The sequence below is a fragment of the Osmerus mordax genome, chromosome 14 (assembly GCF_038355195.1).
Source record: "Osmerus mordax isolate fOsmMor3 chromosome 14, fOsmMor3.pri, whole genome shotgun sequence".
Classification (NCBI taxonomy): domain Eukaryota; kingdom Metazoa; phylum Chordata; class Actinopteri; order Osmeriformes; family Osmeridae; genus Osmerus; species Osmerus mordax.
The window spans coordinates 12,573,481-12,600,537 of record NC_090063.1 but is presented as its reverse complement, the minus strand read 5'-3'; the positions used below and the strand labels follow the sequence as shown (position 1 = coordinate 12,600,537).

General features: G+C 47.1%; 2 protein-coding genes across 3 annotated transcripts; both read right to left on the bottom strand.

The window, feature by feature from the left end:
- smad1 (SMAD family member 1) lies at positions 1 to 12,330 on the bottom strand. The gene is made up of 7 exons (XM_067249924.1): positions 12,307 to 12,330; positions 5,578 to 6,247; positions 3,037 to 3,309; positions 2,795 to 2,911; positions 1,241 to 1,462; positions 608 to 864; positions 1 to 208 (listed from the first exon to the last, which is right to left on the bottom strand). The coding sequence occupies exons 2-7, from the start codon at positions 5,975 to 5,977 to the stop codon at positions 65 to 67; spliced, it is 1,413 nt and encodes a 470-aa protein (XP_067106025.1). The 5' UTR covers positions 5,978 to 6,247; positions 12,307 to 12,330; the 3' UTR covers positions 1 to 64.
- A 6,321-nt stretch (positions 12,331 to 18,651) lies between these two features.
- On the bottom strand, positions 18,652 to 25,759 carry abce1 (ATP-binding cassette, sub-family E (OABP), member 1). Of its 2 annotated transcripts, none has more exons than XM_067250622.1 (18): positions 25,641 to 25,759; positions 24,600 to 24,768; positions 24,359 to 24,444; positions 24,163 to 24,260; positions 23,929 to 24,046; positions 23,478 to 23,615; positions 23,196 to 23,265; positions 22,921 to 23,017; positions 22,725 to 22,814; positions 22,507 to 22,628; positions 21,825 to 22,046; positions 21,651 to 21,710; positions 21,477 to 21,535; positions 21,256 to 21,366; positions 20,819 to 20,961; positions 20,248 to 20,370; positions 19,855 to 19,966; positions 18,652 to 19,747 (listed from the first exon to the last, which is right to left on the bottom strand). In XM_067250622.1, the coding sequence occupies exons 2-18, from the start codon at positions 24,700 to 24,702 to the stop codon at positions 19,700 to 19,702; spliced, it is 1,800 nt and encodes a 599-aa protein (XP_067106723.1). In that variant the 5' UTR covers positions 24,703 to 24,768; positions 25,641 to 25,759; the 3' UTR covers positions 18,652 to 19,699. The 2 variants fall into 2 exon arrangements, with proteins under 2 accessions (XP_067106723.1, XP_067106722.1); XM_067250621.1 differs by having other exon boundaries at positions 24,600 to 24,772; positions 25,641 to 25,751.
- Between the last annotated feature and the right edge of the window lie 1,298 nt (positions 25,760 to 27,057).

Genomic DNA, 27,057 nt, shown 5'->3' with positions numbered 1-27,057 from the left:
CTCGCCCGACACCGGAACCTAAATGCTGGGTTTAGACAGCCAACAGGCCTGGGGATAGCTGAGTTTAGGACACGGAGGAGATGGGGTTGAGGGGAGAGCCCATTTGTGTGAGCACCTTGTCCAGCCATTGCAGGGGCCCGTGCAGGTGGATCTCGATCCAGCAGGGGGTGCTAGTCACGTCCTGGCGATGGTACTCTGCCCCCCAGCCCTGCAGCACAAGAGAAGAAAACAGTCAACTGTCAGCGAGTACAGTATATACACTGGATGTAGAGCACTATCCCTGTCTTTGTGCATAATAGTTTTTTACACGGCTGTAATGCCGCAATCTCGTCTAGGAGATCATTAAAGTAAAGGGAGTCAGGTGGCTGAGCGGTTAGGGAATTGGGCTAGTAATCAGAAGGTTGCTGGTTCGTGCCAAATGACGTTGTGTCCTTGGGCAAGGCACTTCACCCTACTTGCCTCGGGGGAATGTCCCTGTACTTACTGTAAGTCGCTCTGGATAAGAGCATCTGCTAAATGACTAAATGTAAATGTAAGTAACAATCTAACCATCTTGTACTCTGCGAGGTCAGCGGGTGTCTTTCTACGATGCCCCCCCCTCGGTTACCTTGACGAAGCTCATGCGGATGGTGCACATCTTGGTGAGCTCGTAGACGGCCTCGAAGCCGTGGTTGACGGACTGGGCGAGGAGCTCGGCGAACTCCTGGTTGTTGAAGATCTTGAGGCTGCAGCCGCTGGGGATCTTGCACACGGTGGTGGGGTGGAAGCCGTGGTGGTAGTTGCAGTTGCGGCTCTGGACGAAGATGCTGCTGTCGCTGAGGCACTCGGCGTAAACCTCCCCGCCCACGTAGTACAGATGGACGCCTGCAGGGGAGAGAGTCGTGCTGAGGTACGGTTTGTAAAAGGAAATTCAAATAATTACCTCAGTCTTTGCTCTTGGCTGGTTCACAACCAACAAGGTTAACCCTTTTTTTAAGACGTAATTCTAAATGTAAAGACCCTGGATACTATATCAATAATAATATATTTAATTAATAAATTAAAATAAAGATTAAAAAGAAAATGTATAATATTCACATAATATAACAAAATTAAATAGAACATTGATACAGCACCAATACACATGCCTGTGTCATTCTTTGGAATATTTCCTCAGAATAGCAGCCTATCCCCACATCGACGACAACTATCGATCCAAGAACTTCTGCGCCATGTGGTCACAGGTTGGAGCCGGCCCTACCTTTGCCGATGTGCCGCCGGGTGTTCTCGATGGTGGAGTTGCGGTTGACATTGGAGAGGAGGCCCAGGCAGAAGCGGTTGCGGTTGTTGGAGGGGTCTGTGAAGCCGTCCACCAGCACGCTGGTGGAGGAGGCCTGGAAGGCCTCGCCGACACGGTTGTTGAGCTCGTAGTACACGATGGAGCACCAGTGTTTAGGCTCCTCGTACGCCACGGGCTGAACATCTGCACAGGAAACACAAACACACACACAGGGTAAGATATCCTGTACACATTGACACGCAGATAATGTGAGCGTACACACATCCACTGCTAAAAACATCTGGACACAAGGACACATACAAGAACTATCTTGGGAGGAGAAATGCATTTTTTGCAAACATGTTTAGTAAGTTATAGTATCTTTAGTAAAAAAAAACATGATAGTTCTATGCATTGCAGAATGCCCAATCCAGCTCTTTAAGACTGTAGTCCAAGCTAGGCTGAAGGGAGTGAAACAGGCAGTAAACAGGAGTAACTTGCTGCCCTGCCTATGTATGGCACATGCCCTCACCCCATGTGTCTACCGTGAGCCCTGTGCCAACTGAGCGTGGCACCCTCTGGATTAGGGCATGTATTGTGTTTATCTAAACGTGAACTTCTCCCAAACTTCCTGCCTTCCATGGGTACTGGCTAGCAGGTGTGTTTTGTCTTGCAGTTTCCCAGAACAGACGGCTTACAATGGAGAACCCTCCCTCCCCCCCACCCCCCCCCCCCCCCCCCCCCCCTGACAGGATGCAGCTTGTGGAGGAGAGAGAACTACTCCCTAATTTTTGCAGTTCTTCCCGCTATCAGTGCCTCTGTGTGTGTGTGTGTGTGTGTGTGTGTGTGTATTTTGTTCACTATTAAAAACAAAAGACACTGAGTGTTGGGCTAGAACCAAATCATTAGATATTTGCAGCGTGCCACTTGTATTAGACACAGATCTAAGAATAGGGGCATGGTCGCTTGCTCCCACAGCTTCAGCATAAGAACATAAATAATGACTTGTGTACGTGCGGTTTTGAAGAATTGCGTGCAAAAACCTGCACGCAGTTGTGGTTCAACCACACAGTTTGAGGTAGTGACGGTCGAGGCAGGGTTTCAGATATAAAACTGGGAGGTAATTAGCACAGGCAGTACTTAACGAGCCTTCAGTAATGACCACCGGCAGAGATGACATCAGACAGAGGGTTTTAAAGCACTCGTAAAAAAGCTGCATCGAGGCTGACTTTAATTGCTCCAGGCTTTGAACCTTCCCTTGGGTTTCATGCACCCACACCACATCATGCTCTCTCTACTTGACCCCTAACGACCTTAAAACAGAGGGATAGATGTTCGGTAGTCTTTCTGATGGTAGATAAGGACTTGTTTTACTTTTGGCTGAACAAAGTTATTCCTCTTGATGTATACTTGCGTATGTCACAATATATAAATACATATTCCCTATGATATCCTGTATATATGCTATATGTATGGTATGTAATATATTACATACTTGTGAGTGCTGTTTATGTGTGTGTGTGTTGCCATAGTTACCTGGCCGGTTGCTGATCTCCAGGGGAAGGGCCGGGACCAGCAGGTTGGTGTCCATGGGCTGGGGGCAGTCCTGAGTCATCTGCTCCTCCGGGGGTATGTAGGCAGGAGGGGGGGTCTCTGTAGCAGGCACAGGTAGATGGAAGGGGTGAAAGATGGTACCATAAGAACACAAGTCCACGGGGGGGTTTCATTTCAAACGTCAGGCCCGGGTGGAGGGGAGCCCCCATGGCACGGGAACGTACCTGGCATCTGGAAGGGGCTTCCTGGGTCGGTGCTGCTGGGGGAGTGAGGGAAGGTGGCGCTGCTCCCACTGCCAGGAGAGCTGGGGTAGCTGTTTACTGGAGAGGTCGGGGGGAAGGCCGGCGGCAGCGTGTTGGCCTGGGCAAAGGATTCTGGGAAGGTGGCATTCTGCGGCATGTGAGGCTCGGTCTGGTGCAGGGGGTTGCGGAAGCGCGGCAGCATGCTGTGCTTGGCGTTGAACTCGCTGTTCCTCGGCACCAACACCGGGGGCAGCACTGGGAAGAGAGGGAGAAGAAATGTCCGGTTGATTGTCATTCAATCCATCCGTCTGTGTGTGCCTTTCAAAATGTCTGCGTTCTCTGGAAACCGTAAGACATCGGACAAAATGGCGCCGTGGTGCTATCCAACAGTTAAAGTGGATAGAGTGGGCTTCCATTTTGAGTTACTCAAATGAACGATGTATAAAACTGCACTTCATCAGCAAGAGAAATCTCTTTGAGGATCTACAATCAATATACCACCACACTGACAATAAAACCAGGCTTTGAAATTCCCCGCACACACAGTTTTGCGTTCATCTAGAAAGGGCTATTAATTTTCATTGAGGTGTATGAGGCTCCCTTGGTTTGATAAGTGTTGCTCTCTGATGCACGGCTTGACCCTGCGAGTGAGTACAGCCAGGGGGGGCTCAGCCCTCTCTTTGTGTCAGTAAGCCCCTGGAGTCTAGTAGCGCTGCAAAAGCATGCACACACTCATACACACACACACACACACACACAAACTTGCTCACACACGCGCGTGCGCACTACCCAGGCAAACACTCACCAACACACACGTGCATTCACTACACGCACACACACACACACACAACGATGGACCCTCTCTAGCGCAGACTGAGTTCTTTAATTACAGCATCATAAAGAGCCCCTCTCTATCTGCTCACTGGGTGCAGATGCCCCTGCATTTTTGGGAGTTTTGGCATCCAGCTTGTTGATTTAAGCCAGCCGTATTTGGCCTTAGTGCCAGACATTCTTCTGGGAGAAAGCACCTTTCAAGAGATCCTACTTTGGGGGAATTCATCATGCCGGGGTAAACATTATGGAAGATCATCTTGAAAGACTCATTCAGATGTGTGAAATTCGGAACCAGAGAGATATTCTCCACTTGTGTCCAACTACTTGAACCAATAAAGTTTTGTCTATTAAATGCCACAACATTGATGGCATGACTAGGCCAACTGTTGATAAACCAAAACACAATATACTTTTGAGGACATCACACCCTTAAAATTGGCATATTTCAATTATAGAAATACAAATACTCAATTATTCTTAAAAAAATCTTTTGTATTAAAAAAAAGATAGTTTGATTTGATGTAATAGTTTAGTTAGTTCGATGTTAGGCTGAAGTTAAACCAAAATATTTGATGTCAAATTAGTTTGTGTAAGACTAGATGTGTGGCACAATCATTAGATGTCATCCAGCTCTTGTGTTAATGTTTTGGGAAAAGCTTTGAGGATCGGAGAGAGAAGATGGGAGTGTGTGTGTGTGAGGGGGGGGGGGGTGTGAAGAGGAGGAAGAGGAGAGGATGTGTGTGAACAGACAGCTGTTTCAGATCACGGAGCGTGGACCCTTACACCCCCCCTCTCCTCCGCCCCCAGTAAAAGTGTGCGAGGCAGGCAACCACTCCTTCCTCCTGTTGTATGTGAGTGACAGGCTTCCTGCCCCAGTGTTCCTCACAGCAACACCGTGTGTGTGTGTGTGTGTGTGTGTGTGTCTGTATGTGTGTGTATTCCCCAGCTGGCTGCACAGAGCATGCCCAAAACAAAGCCCCCATTCTCCCTCGGGTGGAATTTCCTGCTAACACACTCACACACACACACTCACCGCCCATAGCTTCCCCCCCTTCCTCCAGCACCCTGTGCACAGCTGTTTCTGTGTGGTCAGCTGACACTCATCTTCTGCTTAGTAGACAGACAAAAGGCTGCATTTGATGTCCCCTGCCTCTCCCCTAGCAAGAGAAAATAATATATCTTTGTCTCACACAGACACACACGCAGCTGAGACTTCTGAACAGCATCGACAGCCAGGAAACTGTGCTCCTGTGTGATTGTGCCCGTTCCTGGATGGTTTTTATGTGTGTGTATATATGTGTGTGTGTGTGCATGTGTATCTGCACGAGTCTGTGTCCGTGCTTGACAGGTTTTGGAGATCGAGAGGTTTGTTTTGAAGTATCCCAGTTCAAAAAGACAAGTACCTGGCCGACAGGTGTGGGGGATATAGAAAGAAGATAGGAGGGAGGGAGAAAAAAGAGAGAGCCGTTTGGAAGCTGGAAACCCACATGCAGAGCAACGATGACCTAAACCAGAAGACGATTCAAGCATCTTCGTAAAGTGCAGAGATATACCCGTTTTAGTATTTCCTTTTTAATGAACTTGACCTGCATTGTACCAGAGAGTGTGACTATGTGTCCTAACGTGAATCGATTTGAAAGCGGGAGTGCAGCTGTAGGTTTGCGTGCGCGGTTGAAACGTTGGACCCACCTGGACTGTCGACCCTCTTGTAGTGGTAGGGGTTGATGCAGACGTCCTTCTGCTTGGAGCCGAAGGGGAACTCGCAGCACTCCAGCGCCTTGAGCTCGTGGTGCGACTGCAGGTCGGGCCAGCGCCACACCCGGCAGTAGATGACATGCGGCAGGCCCTTCCGGTGGGACACCTGGAGCCGTCCGTCCAGGGAGCGAGGGATGGTGACGCAGTTGCTGGGCTGGCCGGGGCAGCTCAGGGCCCTCTCCAACTCCTCCATGGCGCCCTTCTTCTTCTTGAGCTTCTTGACCAGGGCGTCCACCGCCTTCTCGGCCCACTTCTCCTCCTCGTCCCCCTGCTTCCAGCCCAGCAGGCGCTTCACGGCCGGGCTGGTGAAGGAGAAGAGCGACGTGACGTTCATTTTTCGGACGGGGAACCCTCCCTCCTCCTATCGGTCCCACGCGGAGGCTTTTTTGGAGGGACGGACAGCTGTGCGTGCGTGTCTGATTGCGTGTGTGTATGTGTGTGTGTGTGTGTGAAGGAGTTTCAGGAAACTGGGGAGGGATAGTCCAGGGAGAAGAGGGAAAGGGTGAGCGTTGAAGGAGGGATGTTGCTTCTTCTTGTGGGGGCTGAAAGATGGAGCTGCCAGCTTCAGTGTCCCAAAACCAAGGATCGCTTCAACTCGAACCACCTGGAGAGAGAACCAAGACCGGTTTATCACAAATGCATAACAACACACTGTCGAATTACAGTCACAGACAGACCAGCAGATAAGACAGACAGACCGACAAATAGACAGACAATAAGACCATTGACGAGACACTATAAAACATGCCGCTCAAGGCGCAGCTCTACACATCTTCTGCCTGGAAACCAAACCATACAAATCTTAAAGCCCCGGCCCGCTCTATTGGTCCTGCCTGAGGCAACGACCAATGATGTCACTCTGTTATGACTTCTTGGAAGTTGCTGCCGGTGTGCCTGACCGTGAACACGCTGACCAGCGCATTCTCCACATGATTTCCTGTCCATATGAATCGTCACATTAGCACTCTCCAATGTCACTGTTGGTTGCGATATGAACACACACTGCCATTACAGCGACTGGAATACAAATGGTGAGGGTGGTAGCATTTAATCTTGGTCTAACGATGGTTTAGTCATTTGACACAACATGCATTGTTGAGGTACTTGTCTGAGTTGAAATATCAACACAACTTTATTGGTTGCTTTGGTTGAGAGAAATGTTCCATAAAACATCCACCAAAGAGGAGCCTGGCGACTTCTGGGACCGTAAAACAAAACAAAGAGGTGTGTGGGTAAATGTGCCTATTCACTGTGGTCCCCAAACACCCATTTCCTAAGAAGGTGAATGATTTTGTCACCTTCAAGGTAACCAAGGACATTGAATAAATTGGTCCCCTGTTTTTGGAAACTACAAGCAAGTTCAAATTCAGTTGAGGATCACCAAGTGTCACAACATGAACCGGGAGGTATTTTTGGTATGCCTAGAATCTAAAATAGAATGCGTGCACACACTCGCACAAACACACACGCAAATCTTCTCAGTGTCTATCACTGCCCTGCTCTTGCACGTACACACACACACAGAATTCCACTTCATCCTTTCATACTCTCTGACCCAAACAAAGCATTCTGACAGTGAACACAGTGACTAAATTAGATTTCCTATTACCAGAAACCAAAACATCATCAAGCCTTCACTCTGCCTACAACCTCAAGCTTTCACACAAGCTGGTATTTCCGGCTATGTGTGCAGTGGTATAGACAGATAGACGTTTTCTATCTGTGTTGGCCACTGTAAGTGCGGGCTACCAGGTTGGACTGAGGTTCTGTGAGAACAGGTGCTGTTTACAACAGCTGGTGTGTTAGTGTGTGTGTGTTGGGCGGAGTGGGGAGGGGGGGCGTCATTGGAGGCTTGCTATCGCTAACCACACTGACAGTAAAGCAGGGGAGTTGCTCCTATATTTAGCCCAGCTGCCCCAATCACATTGGCTAATTTAAAAAGCCAGGGCCTAACTGTTGTCAGGTAGGGGTTGATGGTCTGCGTATGTCTCTCTGCTTATGAGTCTGAGTGTGTGTGTGTGTGTGTGTGTGTGTGTGTGTGTAGAGGAGCTACATCAAGGGGAACATGTGAGGGCCGACATCCTTTGAGTGTGAGGCGTGGCCGGGCTCACACACTCCCATGCCACCTCGCTGCATTGTTCAAAAGCTCTGCTTCTGGGAGAGGGAGTAAACAGCGCGGCCGTTTATCTCTCCGCTTCTGTCATCGCCGTCCCAGAAGTGCCCTCACTTCCTGCTGGAGGCCCGGAGGCCTCTCTGCAGGTGGAGAGAACGAACGATCCTGGGGCTGGGAGAGAAAACACTCTTGTCCTCTCTCTCTCTCTCTCGCTCTCTCTCTCGCTCTCTCTCTCGCTCTCTCGCTCTCTCTCGCTCTCTCTCGCTCTCTCGCTCTCTCTCGCTCTCTCTCGCTCTCTCTCGCTCTCTCTCGCTCTCTCTCGCTCTCTCTCTCGCTCTCTCTCGCTCGCTCTCTCGCTCTCTCTCGCTCGCTCTCTCTCGCTCTCTCTCGCTCTCTCTCTCTCGCTCTCTCTCGCTCTCTCTCGCCTCTTTCGCTGTCCTTCTTGCTTGACACTTTAGGCGGGAGAAGATATTCCAAATGCATCTGAAGACGAGGAGAGGGACAGTAAAGAGGACTGCAGGAGAACAGTCCGTCACAAACATCTGCCTTCACAGGTTTACTGAAAGCCCAACTGCATGTTTGAGAGACCAGCTGCAGAGAGACCCAACGACTAACTTTTAATCCAATTCCAGGATTCCAGGAAAGCACACACTATAACATCTGGACCAGGCCGCACAGTTGCTTACTGTCATCGCTATGCAGCTGGACCCATTCCCCTTCCTCCTCCTCCTCCTCCACCTCCTCTAGGGTATTTCCAAACCTGGGGATCTATAACATCTGACCGCTGTACTGACCACATGTTTACGTAAGCGGCCGAGACCTGAGTTGGTGTTGACGCTTCTTTAGACAATGCTAGTTTGAAGTTGCCCATCAGAAAGTCCAAACCAAATGGCGCCACAAAAGGCCCTTCATTTTTCATGCAGTCCACAGTTCACATTTGAAACAGTTGAAATAAGACACGAGACATTTTTATGGTCAAGTTTTGCAATGGGACTTCATTCAGGGAACACAACAGATAAGTGTCGATGGTATAGGTATCGGATTAGATAGCCACTTCAGTCATAAAAAAAAGGTTACACAGAAAGTATACTTTAACTGTCTCAATTTACCCACATTATACGGAGCAGCGATTCTCAACAAAGTCAAATCGGTCATCAGTGGGTCCTAGTGAACCTCTACATCAAAGATAATCTGATCCCTAGAAGCTTCCCTCAGCCTAAATCACATTAACATCCTAAGCATCTATCCCTCTGCCTCGCAGTTGTCCATCTCCTTACCCAACACATTCTTTGAAAACTGCCCCCCCACACCACACCACCCCCCCAACCCCTCTCACTCTCTTACACAAGTCCCGCCTATGAAGAATTGCATAAATACCTTGTCCGGACAGGCCAACTTCTACCTCCCCTATTAAACCTGAAACACACACCACCGTTTACACAAGAGCACCATAAAAATCACTCCGGTATCCCCTTCGCTTCAGCCCGCAATTTCCCTCGGTAATGGGTTGGCATTAGCCCGTTAGCCAGAGCTGCGGGCTAAAGGGCTAATCGGAGGCTGAGTGGGATCATGCGACATTGGCGAGCTGTGAGTGGGGTTGACCCGCCTGGCTAGCACTAATGCTAGGTAGCAGTTAGACGCTAGAGACTAGCCGCATGGATCATTTTGCCCTGCTTCAGTGTCTGTTAATCAATTTAGGGCCGGGCTGTGGACGATGAGGAGGCAGTAACGATGCTCTCCTGGCCCTCCCAGGGGACGGGACATTATGAAGAAGCTACATTATTTATCAGCAGAGCCCTGGATAGGGCCTCCATTAGAGGCCGCTCAATTGAGTCGTTGGCTATAAAACAGGGAGCAGAGAGGAATGAGAGAGGGAAAGAGAGAGAGGGGGGGGGGGGAGGGGGGAGAGGTAAGAGTGGGATAGCGAGTGAGGGGGTGGATGGATGGAGAGTTAGAGAGGGCAGAGATGGAGAGAAAAAGAGAATTTGAGAGAAAGAGAGAGATTTTCCTTGTGCATTCATTAGGGAGCATGAGTGAGTATACAGTGTGTGTGTGTGTGTGTGTGTGTGTGTGTGTGTGTGTGTGTGTGTGTGTGTGTGTGTGTGTGTGTGTGTGTCTGCTTGATGGAGAAGGTGAGGGAGAGATGGAGAGAGTGAGAAATGAGGAAAAAGAAAATGAAAAAAGGGGATGCAAATTCTACACACACACAGCCTGCAGCCTCTCGAGGTAAACCCACCACTTCACACAAGTGTGTTTTCTCACAAGAGTTATGCCTATGTAAATAGTTACTGTTAGACTTCACTGTAATGCACTTCACCATGTGGCCCACACAATTCCATTCAAGTGTGTCACATAACCCGCAGAACAGACAGTACCAAATCTCACGCCTACACACACACACACACACACACACACACACACACACAGACAGTACACAAAGCATACTTGATAATCAAAGAATGACAAACAAAAACAACCCGCTATACACAGGCCGCATGCTGGCGGCTGCAACCATACACCCACCAAAACCTGACATTCACACAGTATGCTAGCGTCTCTGATGAGGCTAAAAACAGATAAGCTAAAGCAAGTATGAAAGTCAAGCCCTCAAGTAGTAGTCTTAAGCCCCAGTCACCCACAAGTTTCCCGCCTTCATAGTGTAGTCTACGGCAAGGCCTGAAATAGCTGCAGCCCGACGTGAGATGCTGTACACCCTGACTAGACGCTGCGTTGACCTAGACAGACCACTACAAGTGCTAAACTAAACTGGGGTCAGTCAACACCCCTGTCAGAGCCGTCACACCACATACCTGGAGAGGACATACCAAGCTGATCCTGGGTCAGTTCTGTGCCATGAAAAGGCCTCTAACGGCATTGACCCAGACGGGCTGGTGGAACTGAGCTGTGGTCAGCTGTTAAACCCAGACAAACCACCCCACAACAATGACCCAAGAGGGCTGCTGTAGCTGATCTAGGCTAGCGTTTCCACCCAGACAGGCAACTCCACACATGTGACCACAGACATAACTCACGCCTGAAACCAACACATGGGCTTCGGGCAGCAATCCCAACCATGCCTGGCACTCAGGGGGTGGGGGTGTGTGGGGGGGGGGGGGGGGGTTCTGGGGTTGGTGTTGTGGTGGGGCGGACACCTCGCCTCTACATATGGTGGAGGAGGGCGTCTGGGTTCTACGGATGGGTATTACTGAGGCTGGCGAGCCTAAATCCTGTTATGACTGGCACACAGGCATACGTGTAAAACACTCCAATGTCATTCTGTTTATATCTATGCAGGAGAATTGATTCTGAATTAGTTCATCGTTCTATAACGTGATAGCCGTCTCTCAGACGAAAAGACAGTTGAAAGTGATGCGTTGTTTTCACTTCATAATAACAGCTTCAGAGGATGCTACGAAAACTCGGTAGATTTAAGGTTGATGTGGTCATTGGTTTCAAGGTTAGGCCTTGTAACTCAAATTGAATTATTGCTTCAACGTACTGTTCTAGATGCATGTCCAGAGATTGTAAAAGTCCTCATTGATTTCAGCTCTGTCACAAGCAACTATATGGCACCTTTGCACATTCTACTGCCTACATTGCTCGGACTGACCAAGCTACAAAGGCAGATACACAAATAGCCATAACACTAATGAGACAGTGAAAAAATATGTTCATTTGAATGCAACGGAATAAAACAATTGAAGTAAATCACGGACAAGGACAAATTCGTGTCCTTTGGGTAATCTGATATGTCATCTTCAATGATGTCAGGAGATCTGGCCCTGGCTGCCATGAGTCTTTCACTCTTGCTTTCTGTCACACACACAAACACACACACTGCGTTCAGGAGATATGTTGATGCTGCAACCCTGTCTTTCAAAAGCATAAGACCTCCACTGGAGGATGTTAAGACGTGTGTAAACTCGCAGACCAACATAAAAGTCACTTAGTAATTCTTAGGATTTTGCAGCTCTTTGTGTTGCTAGAAGATCAATCAAATCATCCTTTAAGACAAAGATGTACTGTTGGACTAAAAACACTGGCACTAAATCACTCTGAAAAGGTGTGCAAAAAAGAATTAATATGATTAGGTACGTCTAAAACCGAAACTGATTGCGTGAGCTAACGCAAAACGACAAGCCTACACAGATAAAACACAAAAGCTCAGTCAGCTATCACAATGGTACATCTTCAAGTAATTAGTAGTTCGTTAGACTGGGCTACTTTCCGCTTTTACATTCACACCATCAATCCACACATCAGAAACGTTCACACGATTTCAAATGTGGTAATGCTGCAGTCATAGTGTTGATAACACAAGATTGCAATTAGCGAATGAGTTCCATACAGTGCCAATTGTCAATATTTTCTGCCATCAGACTGATAGAAAAGTTTGAAGGCTTAGAAAGAATGCTAAATTGCTCAAAGTTAAGTTTACCCTTGAAGTTTTGTATGAAAACGTCCGAAAAGTTGGCAAAACCCTAAATTGAGTGTAGCCTTCTTTCAATTGCCCTTGCTGAGTATGACAAAAATATATAAAGTAACAGTACCTTCTGTGCCGCTTTCAATCTTGCCTCCAGTGCTTTCATACGGCTGCCCGTCTTGGGTCTACTCGCGCTGGCGTCAGTGAGTCGCGGGGCCGTCGCACCCTCCGCTGAGCGCCAGTATCATGCCGCGGTACACAGTTTGGGGCGGTCCGTGAATAACAAGCCCTACTTTTACGCATCTAACATTTTCATGCACTCTGCGGAATGGATTATGTAACTGTGAAACAATGTATTCTTTCGTGAAGTTAAAGGGGATTTTTTTGCCAGTAAACACACTTTTTTTTTAATGCAGTGCCAGTTTTATTGTTATCTCACAGCCCCTCTTTTGAGAAGCATTTCCATCACAACTGAACCATATAATAGCGTTTTATTGTGTTTAACATTACTGTGAAATTGCCCAAACTACAACTACGTGAATGGGATGACAATAAGCATATGGCCAATAGCCTACATGCAAATCCATATAAATGCATTTGCCATACAAAAAGATATTCCACGTGAACTTGTTTTCTGCATTGGGCAAATAAACATCTCTGTTGTGACTCATTTCTGCAACAGATTTTCAGCTTGTATATTTTCCGAAAAAGTTAACTTCTTTTGCGGTCTCTTTTCAAAACTAGTCCACAGAGTATCATGCAACCTTAACAGACAGATAGCTCTCTTGTCTGGTGTTGGTTATCTGATGGCGAACTCCTGAACTGCACTGTGTTAAGCAATCCACTCTTCTGCTTTGATTGTGATATGATAAGCACTATTTACGTTGTCAGGAGAACAAAAGTTTCTTAGGCGAGGGTAAACATTAGAACATGTTCACTCATGTCATACACCATCTCAAATTCTCACCTTTCTGTTTGAGCAAATAGGTCTCGACGGACAGTCCAAGCTTATAGTCGTAAACAATATTATCTATACATAGATAAGAGATTAAAATAGACTAGAGTCTTGCTTGTCATCAAATGGTCTTATTAATGTTGCATATCATGCAACTATAAAAGGATAGAAGTTAAAATATCGTTTCCTCATCTCCTTTCTGGTTCTTGAAACTGGACTGTTTTTGCATAAAGTCTGCCTGCATTGTATTATGCGTTGTAATGTTAGTGACTTAATAGTATAATTGCAAAGAAAAGTGCATTCAGTACGCTAGTATTAAAAGATAGACTGTAAGACCTATACCAGTGATGCTATTGTAAATCACACAACATAAACACTTCCATGAAAAACTTGGAAATATGGAAAATTCAAGGAATTCTCGTTTATACGTTAAAGCACCGCCTACAAATAAATTGAGTCTTTAGTCAAGTTCAAAGGCACCACTGCCAAACTGTGAGAAAAGCCGGTCGCAGGAACCTGTGAAATGGGGGACTATATTATCCTCAAGACGGGCTGATTTAGCGGCGGAGGAAAACCACTGAAAGTGGGCGCTCCTAGCGCAGGTTACGTCACGGAGCTGGCGACAGAATGTCTGAGTAAGGCGAGAGCAAGCTGCACGTGAATGTAAAATCTGGGAAAACAGTGCGATCTGGGGAGCGCGATGGGAGTAGTTGAGAGGGAAAGACAGGCACTACAGATGCCCAAATTAGACTAGAATTGTCGGCAAATTTGATTACTTTGCTATTTAGAAAAAGAGTGTCAGTTTGCGCCCCCTCCCCCCCACAAACACCTCCTGCACTATCCTCTGATCCACAGTCACAGCCCTGGGTGCCTTCATCCGACTGAAGCCTACTTTGTTTGTAGAAGAAGCAGGCTGCAATTATTAATGCAAATATTTGCTGAATGATAGCAGCGAAACATGCTTTTTTGTCTTTTGCATCATGGTACAATAAGCAAGCAACTTTGCAATAAGTAAATCCATGATGGCGGTGCAGTTTTCCTGCAATCTTAATCAATGTTATCACACTAAAATGTGAAATAGAATTAGTCCTGGTTTGACAGATCAACTGGATTGGATACTGTTAAACTATTAGCTCTTAGTACTGTATTATTGATACTGATGTAATTGCAGTAACACTGCCATAGACATCAACAAAGCTCTCTGAATCAATGTAAATCCCATCCATGAGATAATGCCTTTATGAGAATAAAACCAAACCCTGGGTGGAACAACTTGAGGAGCCGCTCTCCACCCCATGCCCTTGCCATCCCAGTATTTGATGGTGGTGGGAGAGCTGCTCAGGGAGGTCGTTCCATGACATGTCTTATTGTTTGGCCGTCACACAGCTGGACAGCACTGAAGGAGAGGAGAAAAGGGTCACCATCTTCCCATCCCCTCCTGCTCTCTCACACTGGGCAACAAGACTAGCTGGGCTTGGGCTGGAACTGGTGCTGGTGATAAGGTCTGGGATTAGGACTGGGACTGGGACTGGAGCTGGAGCCTGGGATGGGCTGGGGATAGGGTTGGGTCTGGGACTGGAACTGGGAATGGGGCTGGTGCCAGGGTCTGGGACGGGTTGGGACTGGGACTGGGGCTGGGGCTGGAACTGGTGCTAGGGTCTGGGGCGGGCTGGGGTTGGGGCTGAGGCTAGAGACTAGGGCTATGGCTGGGTGTAGGTACTGGGGCTAGTGCTAGGGACTGGGGATAGGTCTCGACCTAGGGATAGGGCTGGGAATTAGGCTAGAACTGGGAGCTGGGACTGGGCCAGTACCATAGCCTACTGTATGTGAAAGAAGATGCTCCACTGTCTACTGCCGTGATCTGACCAGAATATAACCACAGTTCTGTACAGTGTGACTGGCCCTACAAGGTAATAACCTCAGGGTCATGAGATACTCCTATAAAATAGTCCTTCAACTAAACCCCCCAACCCCAACCCTGGCCCCCTGTCGGTAGTGTCCGCTGGTCTGAAGAGTCAGTCAGTCAATGGCCAGTGTGTGGGCGCTCCGCCATGGTGAGTTCACTTAGTAGTATCAGGTCAAAGGTTACGGAGAACGGGATCCATTTAAAACTACTGGATCCCTGCCTGTCTCTGGCCGGCGGGCAGAAGAGGAAGAACATAGCTGAGGGTCGGATACTTTTACATCACAGTCACCACGGAGTACTGTGAACTGGCACGGGGGTGGAAATGCTTGGAGCTGATTGACATACATGCGTTGGGATGACACTCTCTCACACATGCCATTCACCCCCCCCCCCCCCCCCCCCCCCCCGGTCCCTGGCAGGCAGCATGCATAGGCGCTTGCTTGGCAGGGGCCGGTGGAGAAACGCGAGTCATCGCCTCGGCAGCCTATCGTCCGGCTCGCGTTTCAAACGGGCGCCTCGATTGAAGACGCAGCCTTCCGCAAGTCCTAGAAATAATGTGCGGAGGAGCGATATCCTCCCCCCCCTCCTCCCTCCCCAAAGCCCCCTCACTCCACCTACACAGACCCTTGCACCAGACACATACAGTAGCATGGAAGGTGTCAGTCACTTAGGTCATCATGATTGGGGCCCTAGGCACATTGCTGTGTCTCTGGTTGGTTAATGTCAATCATCTCCACATTAAAATGCAATGCCAGGGAGTGAGTCCATACAGATGGGAAACAATGAACAAGACAGTCACACACACTCTTTTAGATACTTCTCTCTCTCACACACGCGCACCTTACAACCACATCCCTCATTTTTTTACTAAATTCAACACAGGCACACTACAACGATCTCCTAGATCTCTTAGGCAGCCAAATGCTGTGGATCTATGTCAGGAAATGCTGACATTTCTAACACTGAACCCATTGTTGAAAAACAGACTCACAGTCAACTGCCAACTGTGTCTAGAAATCCCTGTTGGAGTCTGATGCCCCCCCCCCCCCTTTTCCCCACACAAGAGCTCCCCCGTGACAGGGCACCATGGAGGGTGGTCTGGCCTACCGGCCGGGTGACACTGAAGAAACAGCAGCCTGGTTCTCTGGGGGAATCTTCAGCTGTCCCCAGGTGGTGAGAATGAGGAGCACTAGACAGAGATCCTCTGTGGGTCGTCACAGCGGGGGGGGGAAGACGGTGATGACACAGTGAACTTGTGGAGAAGACAACTGTGCTACGGGGGGATTAGGACTACAACATCGTAGTCCTAGGGGCTACGGGCGTCAGGTGGCTGAGCGGTGAGGGAAGCGGGCTAGTAATCTGAAGGTTGCCAGTTTGATTCCCGGCCGTGCCAAATGACGTTGTGTCCTTGGGCAAGGCACTTCACCCTACTTGCCTCGGGGAGAATGTCCCTGTACTTACTGTAAGTCGCTCTGGATAAGAGCGTCTGCTAAAAAATGACTAATTGTAAACATCGAGAGGGTATTCTACAGGTGGATTTCAAAAATTTGAAGAGGAATGGTATTTATTCTGTGTACATCCATGCCGTTCTGTGCAAGTTGAAAGATTTCCAATGTAGTCAGACTCTGATTTACACATATTTCTATTTTTGTAGTATGTATTGTGCATGCAGTGTGCATATTTAACATACAGCATGAAAAACAATAGGGCGTACAAATTCTCAGAATGGATTTTAAGAGAGGCAGCAGGTGGTAGAAAAATGTCGGAAGGAACTCTATAACTTTACATTTACGACTTCGTAACACTTCGTGTTAATCCCTCAAGAAGTGAATCTTCTTGGGCGAGAAGAAGAATCTCGCACCTGCACACACACCTAATTCAACTCCAAAGACAGGATTTGGTAAGCGGATTTGATGCAGTACTTCACCCCTGAGTCAGGGCTGTATCTGCCTATGTGGCTGTTTTACAATGGGACTGTATGCAAGTCCTTCCTGCCTGGCCACATCACACAGATGTTCCTTCAATACAGTCCAGTGAGGTCATCTCTCACGAGAGGTGGTGGTCTGTACATCTGGGGGTGGGGGAGTGTGTGTATGTGTGTGTGAGGGGGGGGCATTGTAAACGATAGTGTCATGACATCACCTCTTCCTGGATCTGGGCTTCCATACGCATATCAGCAGAGGCAGAAAATAGCACGGTTCCCAAAACAAAAGATGTGATGACGGATTTGGTTCAGCCTCAGAATAATCATCATCACCGTTGGATTAGATCATTGGTGCGCTTTTAGGGTCAACTGTCATGGTGAAGGGGTAAACAGGAGGGGGATATAGCTATGTACGTTTATGGGTGTCAGTGAATGTGTGCGTGTGTGTGTGTGTGGGAGGGGCAGGTGGCTTACAACAGTGAGAGCTAATCAGTAACACAAAGAAGGATGAATAGTTAAAAGTTGAAACACTTGGAACAAAACAATGAAGGATGAAACAGAAGTCCCTACGTGCACTTTCAGATGAACAAGAATGGAAAACATTTTTATATATTATATGCATGCCTTTGGTAGGACTGATGAAAATATAAATACATTGCTAATATAAATAGATAGATGCTATGTGAACGAGATAATGTCAGGGTGGGGTGATCTGGATGAGGACCAGCTTGCCTGTATACATGTACATAAGCCTAGTTTCATTGCAAAACACAATGGTGATGCATGTGGGGAATGTTTGAACGCTACACATTTACTACAGCATAAGGTCAGGGACATCCCTTGCTTCATTTGATCTTTAAGACAGAGTGCCACATGCAGTGATGATGTCATGTCAAAGTCCTGAACTGATCCCTGGTAGAACGACCACAAGCACCCACACCCCCCCCCCTCACGCCTGAGGGCTGCAGCTGTGCCCTTTCTATACCCCCTGTGTGTATGTGAGTGTGTGTGTGGTGGTGGGGTTAAGACCCGGTAATGCATTTACAGGGCCGGTTGTAATCTGCTGTAATCTGATTGGATACTCCTTTTAACTGATGTGCCCCCTCCCTTCCCACAGATCCTGTTCAGAGTGGTGTCATGTTTTACTCCCAGTAGACAAAGCATACCCCCTCCCCCCACCACACACACTCTCATCTATTCCTTCTAGTCCCGCACTGCCCCCTCTCACTCTACAACCTTCCTTCAAAGTAGAGACCTGTCAGTCATGACCCCAGGCCTCTCAGGACAGTACCACCAGCCCACCGTCCAGGCCCAGCCCATCCTGCCACAACCTCCCTCTCTGCAATGTAGGCTAAAGGCCCGCTCAGACTTCATGCCCATTGTATTTTATTTTTATGGTTACCTCTTCTCTATCCAGTTGGTAAACTGGCACTTACTATAGAAAAATAACAAATGTTGAAACATGTTTGGATGTCAGGTTGACCTTTCCAACTGGTCCAAATATTTACCCTCTTGTAAAAAGCTTGTCCTGGTCATGCAAAACGACTTGTGTTAAGGGTGGTGTAATAGTCAACTTCTGATGTTATGCATGATTCACACACCAACTGTCGATAACCTCTGCTATAGCATTGATTATTCTCAAATAACAGCACTTTCAGAAACAGAATTAAAAACATTGAAACAAATATACTCTTTTCTGGTGATTATTTTTTCTTGTCACACACACTTGCCATTTTGAGTTACAAAACAAGATACGTGTCCATATTGCAGGTATAGGCCCACCAATACAAAAGAGCAGCAAATATGTTTAATATTTAGCCCCATCTAGTGGTTGGTTTGGGAGATGACACTGGTTAAATACACAACCATTTTTATCAAAGGTGTGATCCATTGATCTGAGAAACTTTTGCAGCAAGCTTCAAATATGCCTTAGCAGCAAACATAAGATATCACAAGCAGTAGTGAAGAAACATTAAACTTGGGTGAGAATTTCAGAAATTGAAAACAAAACAATTTCAGTGAAGACCAGAGACCCATTCATCATTTCTATCAATAAAGCATAACTGTACACCTTCTGTATATTTAGCTGTAGCTATGCACTGAATATTAAATAATGTATGGTTCCTGGAGCAAGTAAGGTCTATGATCCAGAGCAAGTTATGGTCATCTTTCAAGACCATGGTCTGTGATGATTACAAGACATATAGTTTGTCAATATCCATTTCAAATGTACAGTTGTGATAGGAAAGAAATTTAATTTTCTTGGTCAATTTATGTTTTTCTTTGGGAAAAAAAAAAACATGGCCATGCACAGGATATGGGGTCAATTTATTTAAGATATTCTTGTTAAAAATGACTCAGCTAAAACACTCCTTTGGGTCACAAAGACGTGTGTATGTATATATATAACTATACTCCCTAACCCTTAGCATAGGTGGGAGCTCAGCTAGGATATTCAAATACATTTCTCAGGGGGACTCACATCCACACATTCTATATGACTTATACTAGCACTTAATGAATATTTTGTCATTTGATTTGGCCATCTGAACATGGTGTGAGACATGTGACATGGGAGGCTCCCCTGGGAAATGGACAAGGAAACCCTGTTGTAATTCCATGGACCCTGGAAGGCAGGACTTGGCTTGCTGCTGGGCCAGTGTCTTTCTCTCTTCCACTGTAGATGGGGGTGAGGAGGATGGAGATTTCTCTTTCTATGAAGGAGGGAATGGGATTTAGTCGTCCAAGAAGAAGTAGTTGCCACTCTTCTTCTGCTCCACATCCTGGAAGGAGAGAATATGCAGGTGTGAAACAAATGCAAAAAAAAAAAAAAACTGTATTCGGCTAGGTTGTAAACAGAACATCTTTGTTGTCAATTCCGACATGGTACCTTAATGGAATTCATCTTGTTGATTCTTGGTCGGAAGTTGTTGGGGTCTCTTCTGAAGGTGATCTCCAGCTGCGAGAGGAACTTGTTCATCCCAGCGAGCAGGGTCTGCGGCCTGGAGGGTCGGAGAGATAAGGGACGGTTCTGGAACTTTCTACACCATCTTAAGTTCACAACAAGGGAGCAACCCTCCTATTCTACCCTACCCAAGTTTTTATTTTATTTTTATGTAGGCTTAGGCCAGTAGATTCACCACGTTTACACAGGTGTGAAGGTTATATATCAGAGCGCAGATTGATAAATAGGGCTGGGGATCTAAACATTACAAAAGGGATCTGGAGCGTTGTAGAGGTTTGCCTGGCTGTGTTGCCAGGCGTCAGGTAAGGCGGGGCTTACGTGTTGGCGGCGGTGCTCCTGGATGGGATGCCGTCGAACACGATGACACGGTCGGCCAGGTAGGTGGCCATGATGAAGTCGTGCTCCACCACAAAGGCCGTCTTCTTAGCGTGGAGGATGAATCTAAGGACGCGTGCGGAGACAAAGGCATTAACATACCTAGCTTTAGGGTCCTACTGAGCTCAAATAAAACACACTTAATAAGATAACTATAGCTCAAATGAGTAAACTAGTCTCGATGCACTCCACCAAATTTGTTTCTAAACAACTCCAGCAGCTGATATCTCCCAATTCCTGCAAGGCCTCTTATGCCTTGGTTCTAAGAATGACTGCAATGTGTTCCAGCTGGCTCTAAGGCGACTTCCATGTCAGAGAGCGCCTGCCAGAGCCAGACTGGGGTGCACTGTAGCAGAGCTCAAATTGAGCCAGATCACTTGTCTTTACAGACGACCGGCACAGAGTGTAGCCTGCAGAGCCAGTCATAGGGATGACTGTATGGTGTAGCGTCGAGAGACACTGGACTGGACCACCCCCAAGCTGTAGGTGGCGCTCTCCTGAAGTCTGGCCGTACCGTTTGATGACCCTGGCAGCCATGAGACGCTGCTCTGAGTCCAGGTAAGCGGAGGGCTCGTCTATAAGGTAGACGTCGGCAGGCTTGCCCAGGCATAGCGCCAGGGCTACTCTCTGGAGCTCCCCCCCAGACAGGTTCTGGACCTGGGAGTGGAGGAGGGGGAAAAAGGAAAAGGTGGATGGAAAGAACATATCCACATACACATCATTGAATGGTCAGACAGCACCCATGATAAAATAATCATAAATAATCTAAAAGTTATCTTCTAATACATAGTCGACTGAAGTCAATGAAAGGGTGTCTAGTGTGCTGCATTGCCATGAGAAAAGCTTGACACGCGGGATCATTAAAAAAAATGTTGTCCAGTGTTGACATGCTACAAAACCAGCTCAATGCGGCGCCTGCGGTCACCACGACAATGCCAGTATGTCACTTACGTCCTGGTCGATGATGCTCTCGATCTGCATGGGCTTCATGACGTCTGTTACAAACTGTGGGTGCGTGTAGGCGTCCCGGATCTTGTCGTGGAGCAGGGCCCGCACACTGCCCTGTGTGGAGAGAGAGAGAGAGGGGGGGTGAGGGTTAGGGGCCAGCCTGGTGTGGTCCTCTGAGAGCAGGAGCAGGCAGCTGGGGTTGAACGAGGAGGAAGGACACCTACTTTGAACTTGGGGCTGATCTTCTGGGGCTTGTAGCTGACATTGAGGACAGGCACTTCACCTAAACATTAAGCAGACACAATCAACGTTGATGTTCGAGGATTTCCTGAGATGATACCAGTGGAGCAGTGGTGTTAAGCAGCTGTTCATAAGACTGGAGGTGAGACAATGCTTACCTCCTTCATCTGGCTTCAGACGCCCCGCCAGCATCCTGATAAAAGTTGTTTTGCCCGTCCCTGAGAAAGGCAAAAAGAAATTAAAATAAACTCAGACAATAGTGTGTCCCTGGCACACACACACACACACACACAGAGCAGCCTCTCTTTCTTTCTCTCACACACGTTACTTACCGTTCTCCCCCAGCATCACCATGATCTCAGAGTCTGTGAACTCTCCCTCCAGGATCTCCAGGGCAAAGTCCCCCATGGCCTTCTTCATGTGGGGGTATTGGTAGCGGCACATCTTCTTGATCTCCTCCTCGTTGGCCGTCTCCGCCACCTTGAAGACCAGCGACACCTCCCGGAAGCGCAGGTTCTCCGTGGGCACGTAGCCGTCCAGGAAGATGTTGATGCCTGAAGAGAGGGAGGAAGGGAGGGGCGCGAGAAGGTCCGAAGAAAAGAAGTGTGAGATAGTTTGTAGGTTCAACGTTTGGTAATTGGTTGCATTAGTATCAACCAGTTACACAATCAGACAGAAGACCCAAATTTGGCAACATTAACAAGGGCAACATAGCCCCCAGAGAGCTCGATGTGCATTCAGAAATCATTCACAACAGGTTAGGCAACAACGCATCAAGATTGATGTTGGAGGTGTGTTCCAGCTGGCTCTAAGGCAACTTCCATGTCAGAGAGCGCCTGCCAGAGCCAGACTGGGGTGCACTGTAGCAGAGCTCAAATTGAGCCAGATCACTTGTCTTTACAGACGACCGGCACAGAGTGTAGCCTGCAGAGCCAGTCCTAGCGATGACTGTATGGTGTAGCGTCGAGAGGCACTGGACTCTGGATGTAGGAGTGCTAGGGAAGGGGCACGTACCTTCCCTGACCCCAAAAGGCATGGTGACCACACCGTAGGCGCTGGGTACCCCATACAGGCAGCAGATGAAGTCGGACAAGTAGTCCAGCACACTCAGATCGTGCTCCACAACAATGATGTATCTGGGAGGGGACACACGCACGAAACAAACGGGGTTAAGAGTCACACTCCCGTTTTCCATGGATAGACAAGATGTTTTTAATTGATTTATTGCCCACCTGTCTGGGGTGATGAGGGAGCGGATGGTTATGGCAGCCTTTAAACGCTGCTTCACATCCAGGTAACTGGACGGCTCGTCGAACATGAAGCTGGAACGACAACGGGAAACCTCAATAGTAACACTGCGCTGATCAGAGCTACTCAACAAGGAACTTGGGGTGCTCTTGGTTGAGGCGGCAGTGCCTCTGGACCTACATGTCAGCCCTCTGGATGCAGACCACGGCGCAGGCGAAGCGCTGCAGCTCCCCTCCAGAGAGGTCCTCCACATTCCTGTCCCTGAGGTGAGTCAGATCTGCAGACACACACGGAAAAGTTAACAAAGTCTGCTCTCTAAAACAATTTCCACAATCATTTCTTGGAATAAGTCGGCCTGTAAGATAACATTTCCCACAAAAAAAAAGAAGGTTTGAACTACATTTGGACAGTAGAAAAGACTACTGGGCTGGGAACGGAAGGAGGAGCCGGCGTACCTAGCATGTCACAGACGATGGTCTCCGTCTTGGTATCATCTTTCCTGCTCAGGATGGAACCCACGGTCCCCTGGTGGCACAACACAGTAACACGGTTACACATGGCGGTAGTAGCACCTGGCCCGTTGGGACACAAAGCCTTCCTGTTCATGTTTGGTATGCATGTGGCTGGAGATCACATGACTTTGCCACTACTAATACAGTGTGTAAGGGCGACTACCGCATTGGTTCATCGACCTTCTGGTGGTGGTGTGATACAACACAGGCTGAGAGGGGACTGACCTTGACCGTTTTGGGGATCTGGTCGACGTACTGGGGCTTGACGATGGCCTTCAGGTCATCTTCCAGGATCTTGGTGAAGTAGTTCTGCAGCTCCGAGCCCCGGAAGTAGGTGAGGATCTCCTGCCAGTCTGGGGGAGCCTGGGGCACACCAAACAGACATGTTGACATTAATGTTTCCTTTATTGTGTACGGAGTCATATATATACTCTCAACTCTCAATGAGTCCTGGTTCAGCAGTGTTAATATGAATGCTATGTTAATTTAATTGAGACTTGGCCTTAGTTTTGGCCTACACACTTCAGCTCGCAGTCCTGGTATGACATGAGGAATGCTACAAATGCCATTGCCCCTCTCCCCATGATCAATCCCTTTAAGAGCTTGTGCTGGGAATGTAAAAGTTAACTGAAATCACTGTGATTGATGTGTGGCCATCTGGGCAGATCTCACTCACATCAAACTTTCCCAGATTGGGCTTCTGTTTTCCAGCTAGGATCTTCAGCGCTGTGGACTTGCCGATACCGTTGGTTCCCACCAGCCCTAACACCTCCCCAGGTCGGGGTATAGGTAATCTAAAACATGTCCCACACATTGGGTTGTATTTTGGAAAAACAAATCAGACCGAAACGCTAGATGAAAACTTGTCATGATGTTGCTCCCGGTGTCTTTAACTTGGGGCTGAACTTACCTATGCAACTTGAAAGAGTTGGCACAGTATCTGTGAGTGGTCTCTTTCTCAAGGTTGCTTGGCAAGTTGACGATGGACAAGGCCCCGAATGGACATTTCTGATGAGGGTGGAGTAAGGGTAGAGTTATCAAGACTTTGCCACATTCAACCAACTATTAAGCATTTCACTGGTCATGGTCAAATTATTATGTTTTACCTTAATGCAGATTCCACAGCCAATACAGAGAGATTCGGAAATCCAGACAATTTTGCTCTGAGCGGTGACCTCTATACACAGCTTGCCTGCATAATAGAAAGGAGTACATGAAAGCATCAAAAGGATACCATAAAAATAAATGACGTTGGCATATGTGCCTTGGGGCTTGTGGTATGTTGCATACTGTTACTATGGTGACAGATTTCAAGGTTTATGATATATTAATGATTTCCAATCTTACCCATTCGGACCACTGGGCAGCTTTTCTTGCATTCCTGACGACATTTCTTTGGCTTGCACTTGTCATGGTTGACGATGGCGATTCGGGTGTTCTTCTCCGACATTCTGACTACCTCCTATCAGGTCTCGGCAGATCAGGTCCTCTCCCCCTCTGCTGCTGCTGCAGATAGCTAGCTAACAGAGAACAAGGTCGTGAGTCATCCCAAACTCCATTTTAAACTAACAGGCTAGAGCTAGCTAACAAAGCCGGCAACTGTCACCATAACGGACCCTAGCGAGTGACAAATGATTGGACTGAAGATTTGAATTTGACATACAAGTACCGCAAGACTCGTTTGTAAAGTTGGCACAGCTGGGTTAGCACGTAGCCAACCAATAAAACTACTAATAACCGCAAAACGTTCTAGTTAGAGTCTTAGTCAATGTATGGACAGATAAGCGGTAGAACGTTAAACTGATCAGTTTGCTAATGTCTGCAATGTCCCCATGCACTGAATTTCCATGTAGTTAACTAATTAATATACTCTACCTGCTAAACTAAAATAGCTAGCTAACTAGATAGCTAGGCTACAGTAGCTAGCGTTGGCTTTGAACCCAACGTTGTCTAGGCTATACTAGATAACTCGTTCTTTCAACTTTTATCTATCTACTTTGGCCCTAAAACACATCTGGACGACGCTAAATATAGTAATTCAGCTGGGTTTCACGAATTAGCATATATTAATTTACAAAGACTTCATATTAATCAAGTGCAGCTAACATGACTAGTTAGCTGGCTAACAACAGCTGACACAAGATACGAGAAATGACACATGCTAGCTAGCTTGCAGTCTTAAAATTCACACTAGCTAGCTACATGATTGCTGACGATAGTTACTCTGACGTTAGCACTGGCGATCCAGTGCGGCCATCCACCTAAGTAGCTAGCTAGCTAGCCTGACGGATAGCTTAGCTAGCTAGTAAATTGGTAGACGGTCATCCTTTCATTGTTATTATTAAAAATATGTCATTAAATGAATCACTGGCATGATAATTGACTCACCCGTATACGCTGCTTTGGTGTTCGTTTCCTTAGAGTTCAAAATTGTATCTGTAACGTGACGATATAAATTTGGAGTTTCATGCAACGTGTTCCCAATGAGGACCAAATGCCGGGAGGAAATATGGCGCGCCCGTGCGTAAAATTGAGTACGTAAGTCATGCGTCTGTCTGACGTACTACCTTTTTAGAAGAAGAAAAAATGCGGGGGTATTTGAGGTAAAAGCAAATGTAGGCCATCTGGTTGAATTTGTCTAATTCTCACAGGGAGTGTGAATTTGTCACCTACTGCTTTGATTTAATAACGTAAACATTCGTTTAATAAGCTCATACAATACCGATTTCTCACAATAGCATTTCTTCAGGACTTTGAGAAAAAAATTATAATGAGTAAATTAGTAAAACAAAAAAGAGAGAACAACAGTTAAGACCTATAAAAACGTATGCAAATATAGTTGACAGCTCACTATAATAGTTAAGGAATGTTGGGAGCATAGTTGAAGGCAGAGATGTGTGTTTGGTGACTTTCTAACCTGATTCAGCAAATTTTTTGAAAACCCCCAATGTGACTAACCCCTTTTGTGTCCACTGGTAGAAAAGCTACACAATAACCTCCATAGTACTGGGATGCAACTGGTCCGATGAACCGAATGCTCTCTGTTGTGTAACTGTAGACGCAGAAATCATTGTCACATAATTTTTCATCTGAACCATTGCTCATGTAAGTACTTGGTCTGGCTGGATTCAACAACACATTTTTTTACTCTCAACAGGTCAACTCTCAACTCTACAATAATAATAAAAACAATATAATTTTTTGCTTAATCTTCTTCTTGCATGCACTTTCCACATTTGTCCACAAGAGGTCAGTCTAGTATCACTGTGAAACATGAACATCCCAGTTTTCTCTCTCGGATCTAAAACAGTGTATCAATGGGGCTTTTCAGCGAGTCTTGGCAATATCTGGCGTAAAAGCCAGCACTGGTACCTTTGGGTGGAAAATTGGACTCAAATTCAGGACTCAAGAAACATTCCATGTCAAATGATTTACACTTTCCCATTAAAACAACCTCTACATTTTGAAACCTCTTGTAATCTGAAATATTGTGGCAGTAATTCATTGAGCTAACAGACAGCCAGTGTTGATCTCGGCGGTGCCAAAATAGACAGAAAAAGGTCTAAAGTAAAACGATATCTAAGCCAACGGTTCATAATATCTTGACGTTGGACTGGGCTGTAGTGTGGTTGCAGCGCGGTCATGTTGGGGTGAGGCCTGGGGCTGTGGGCTGCTCCTTGGGTTTAGGCTTGAGTGGAAGTTGAGGTTCGGTTTGGCCCTGGTCGGTAGGTTTTACAAATGGAAGCAGTGAAACCTTCAGGAACCGTTTGGGGATGTTCGAGTTTGCTTAACATACAAGTTTGTA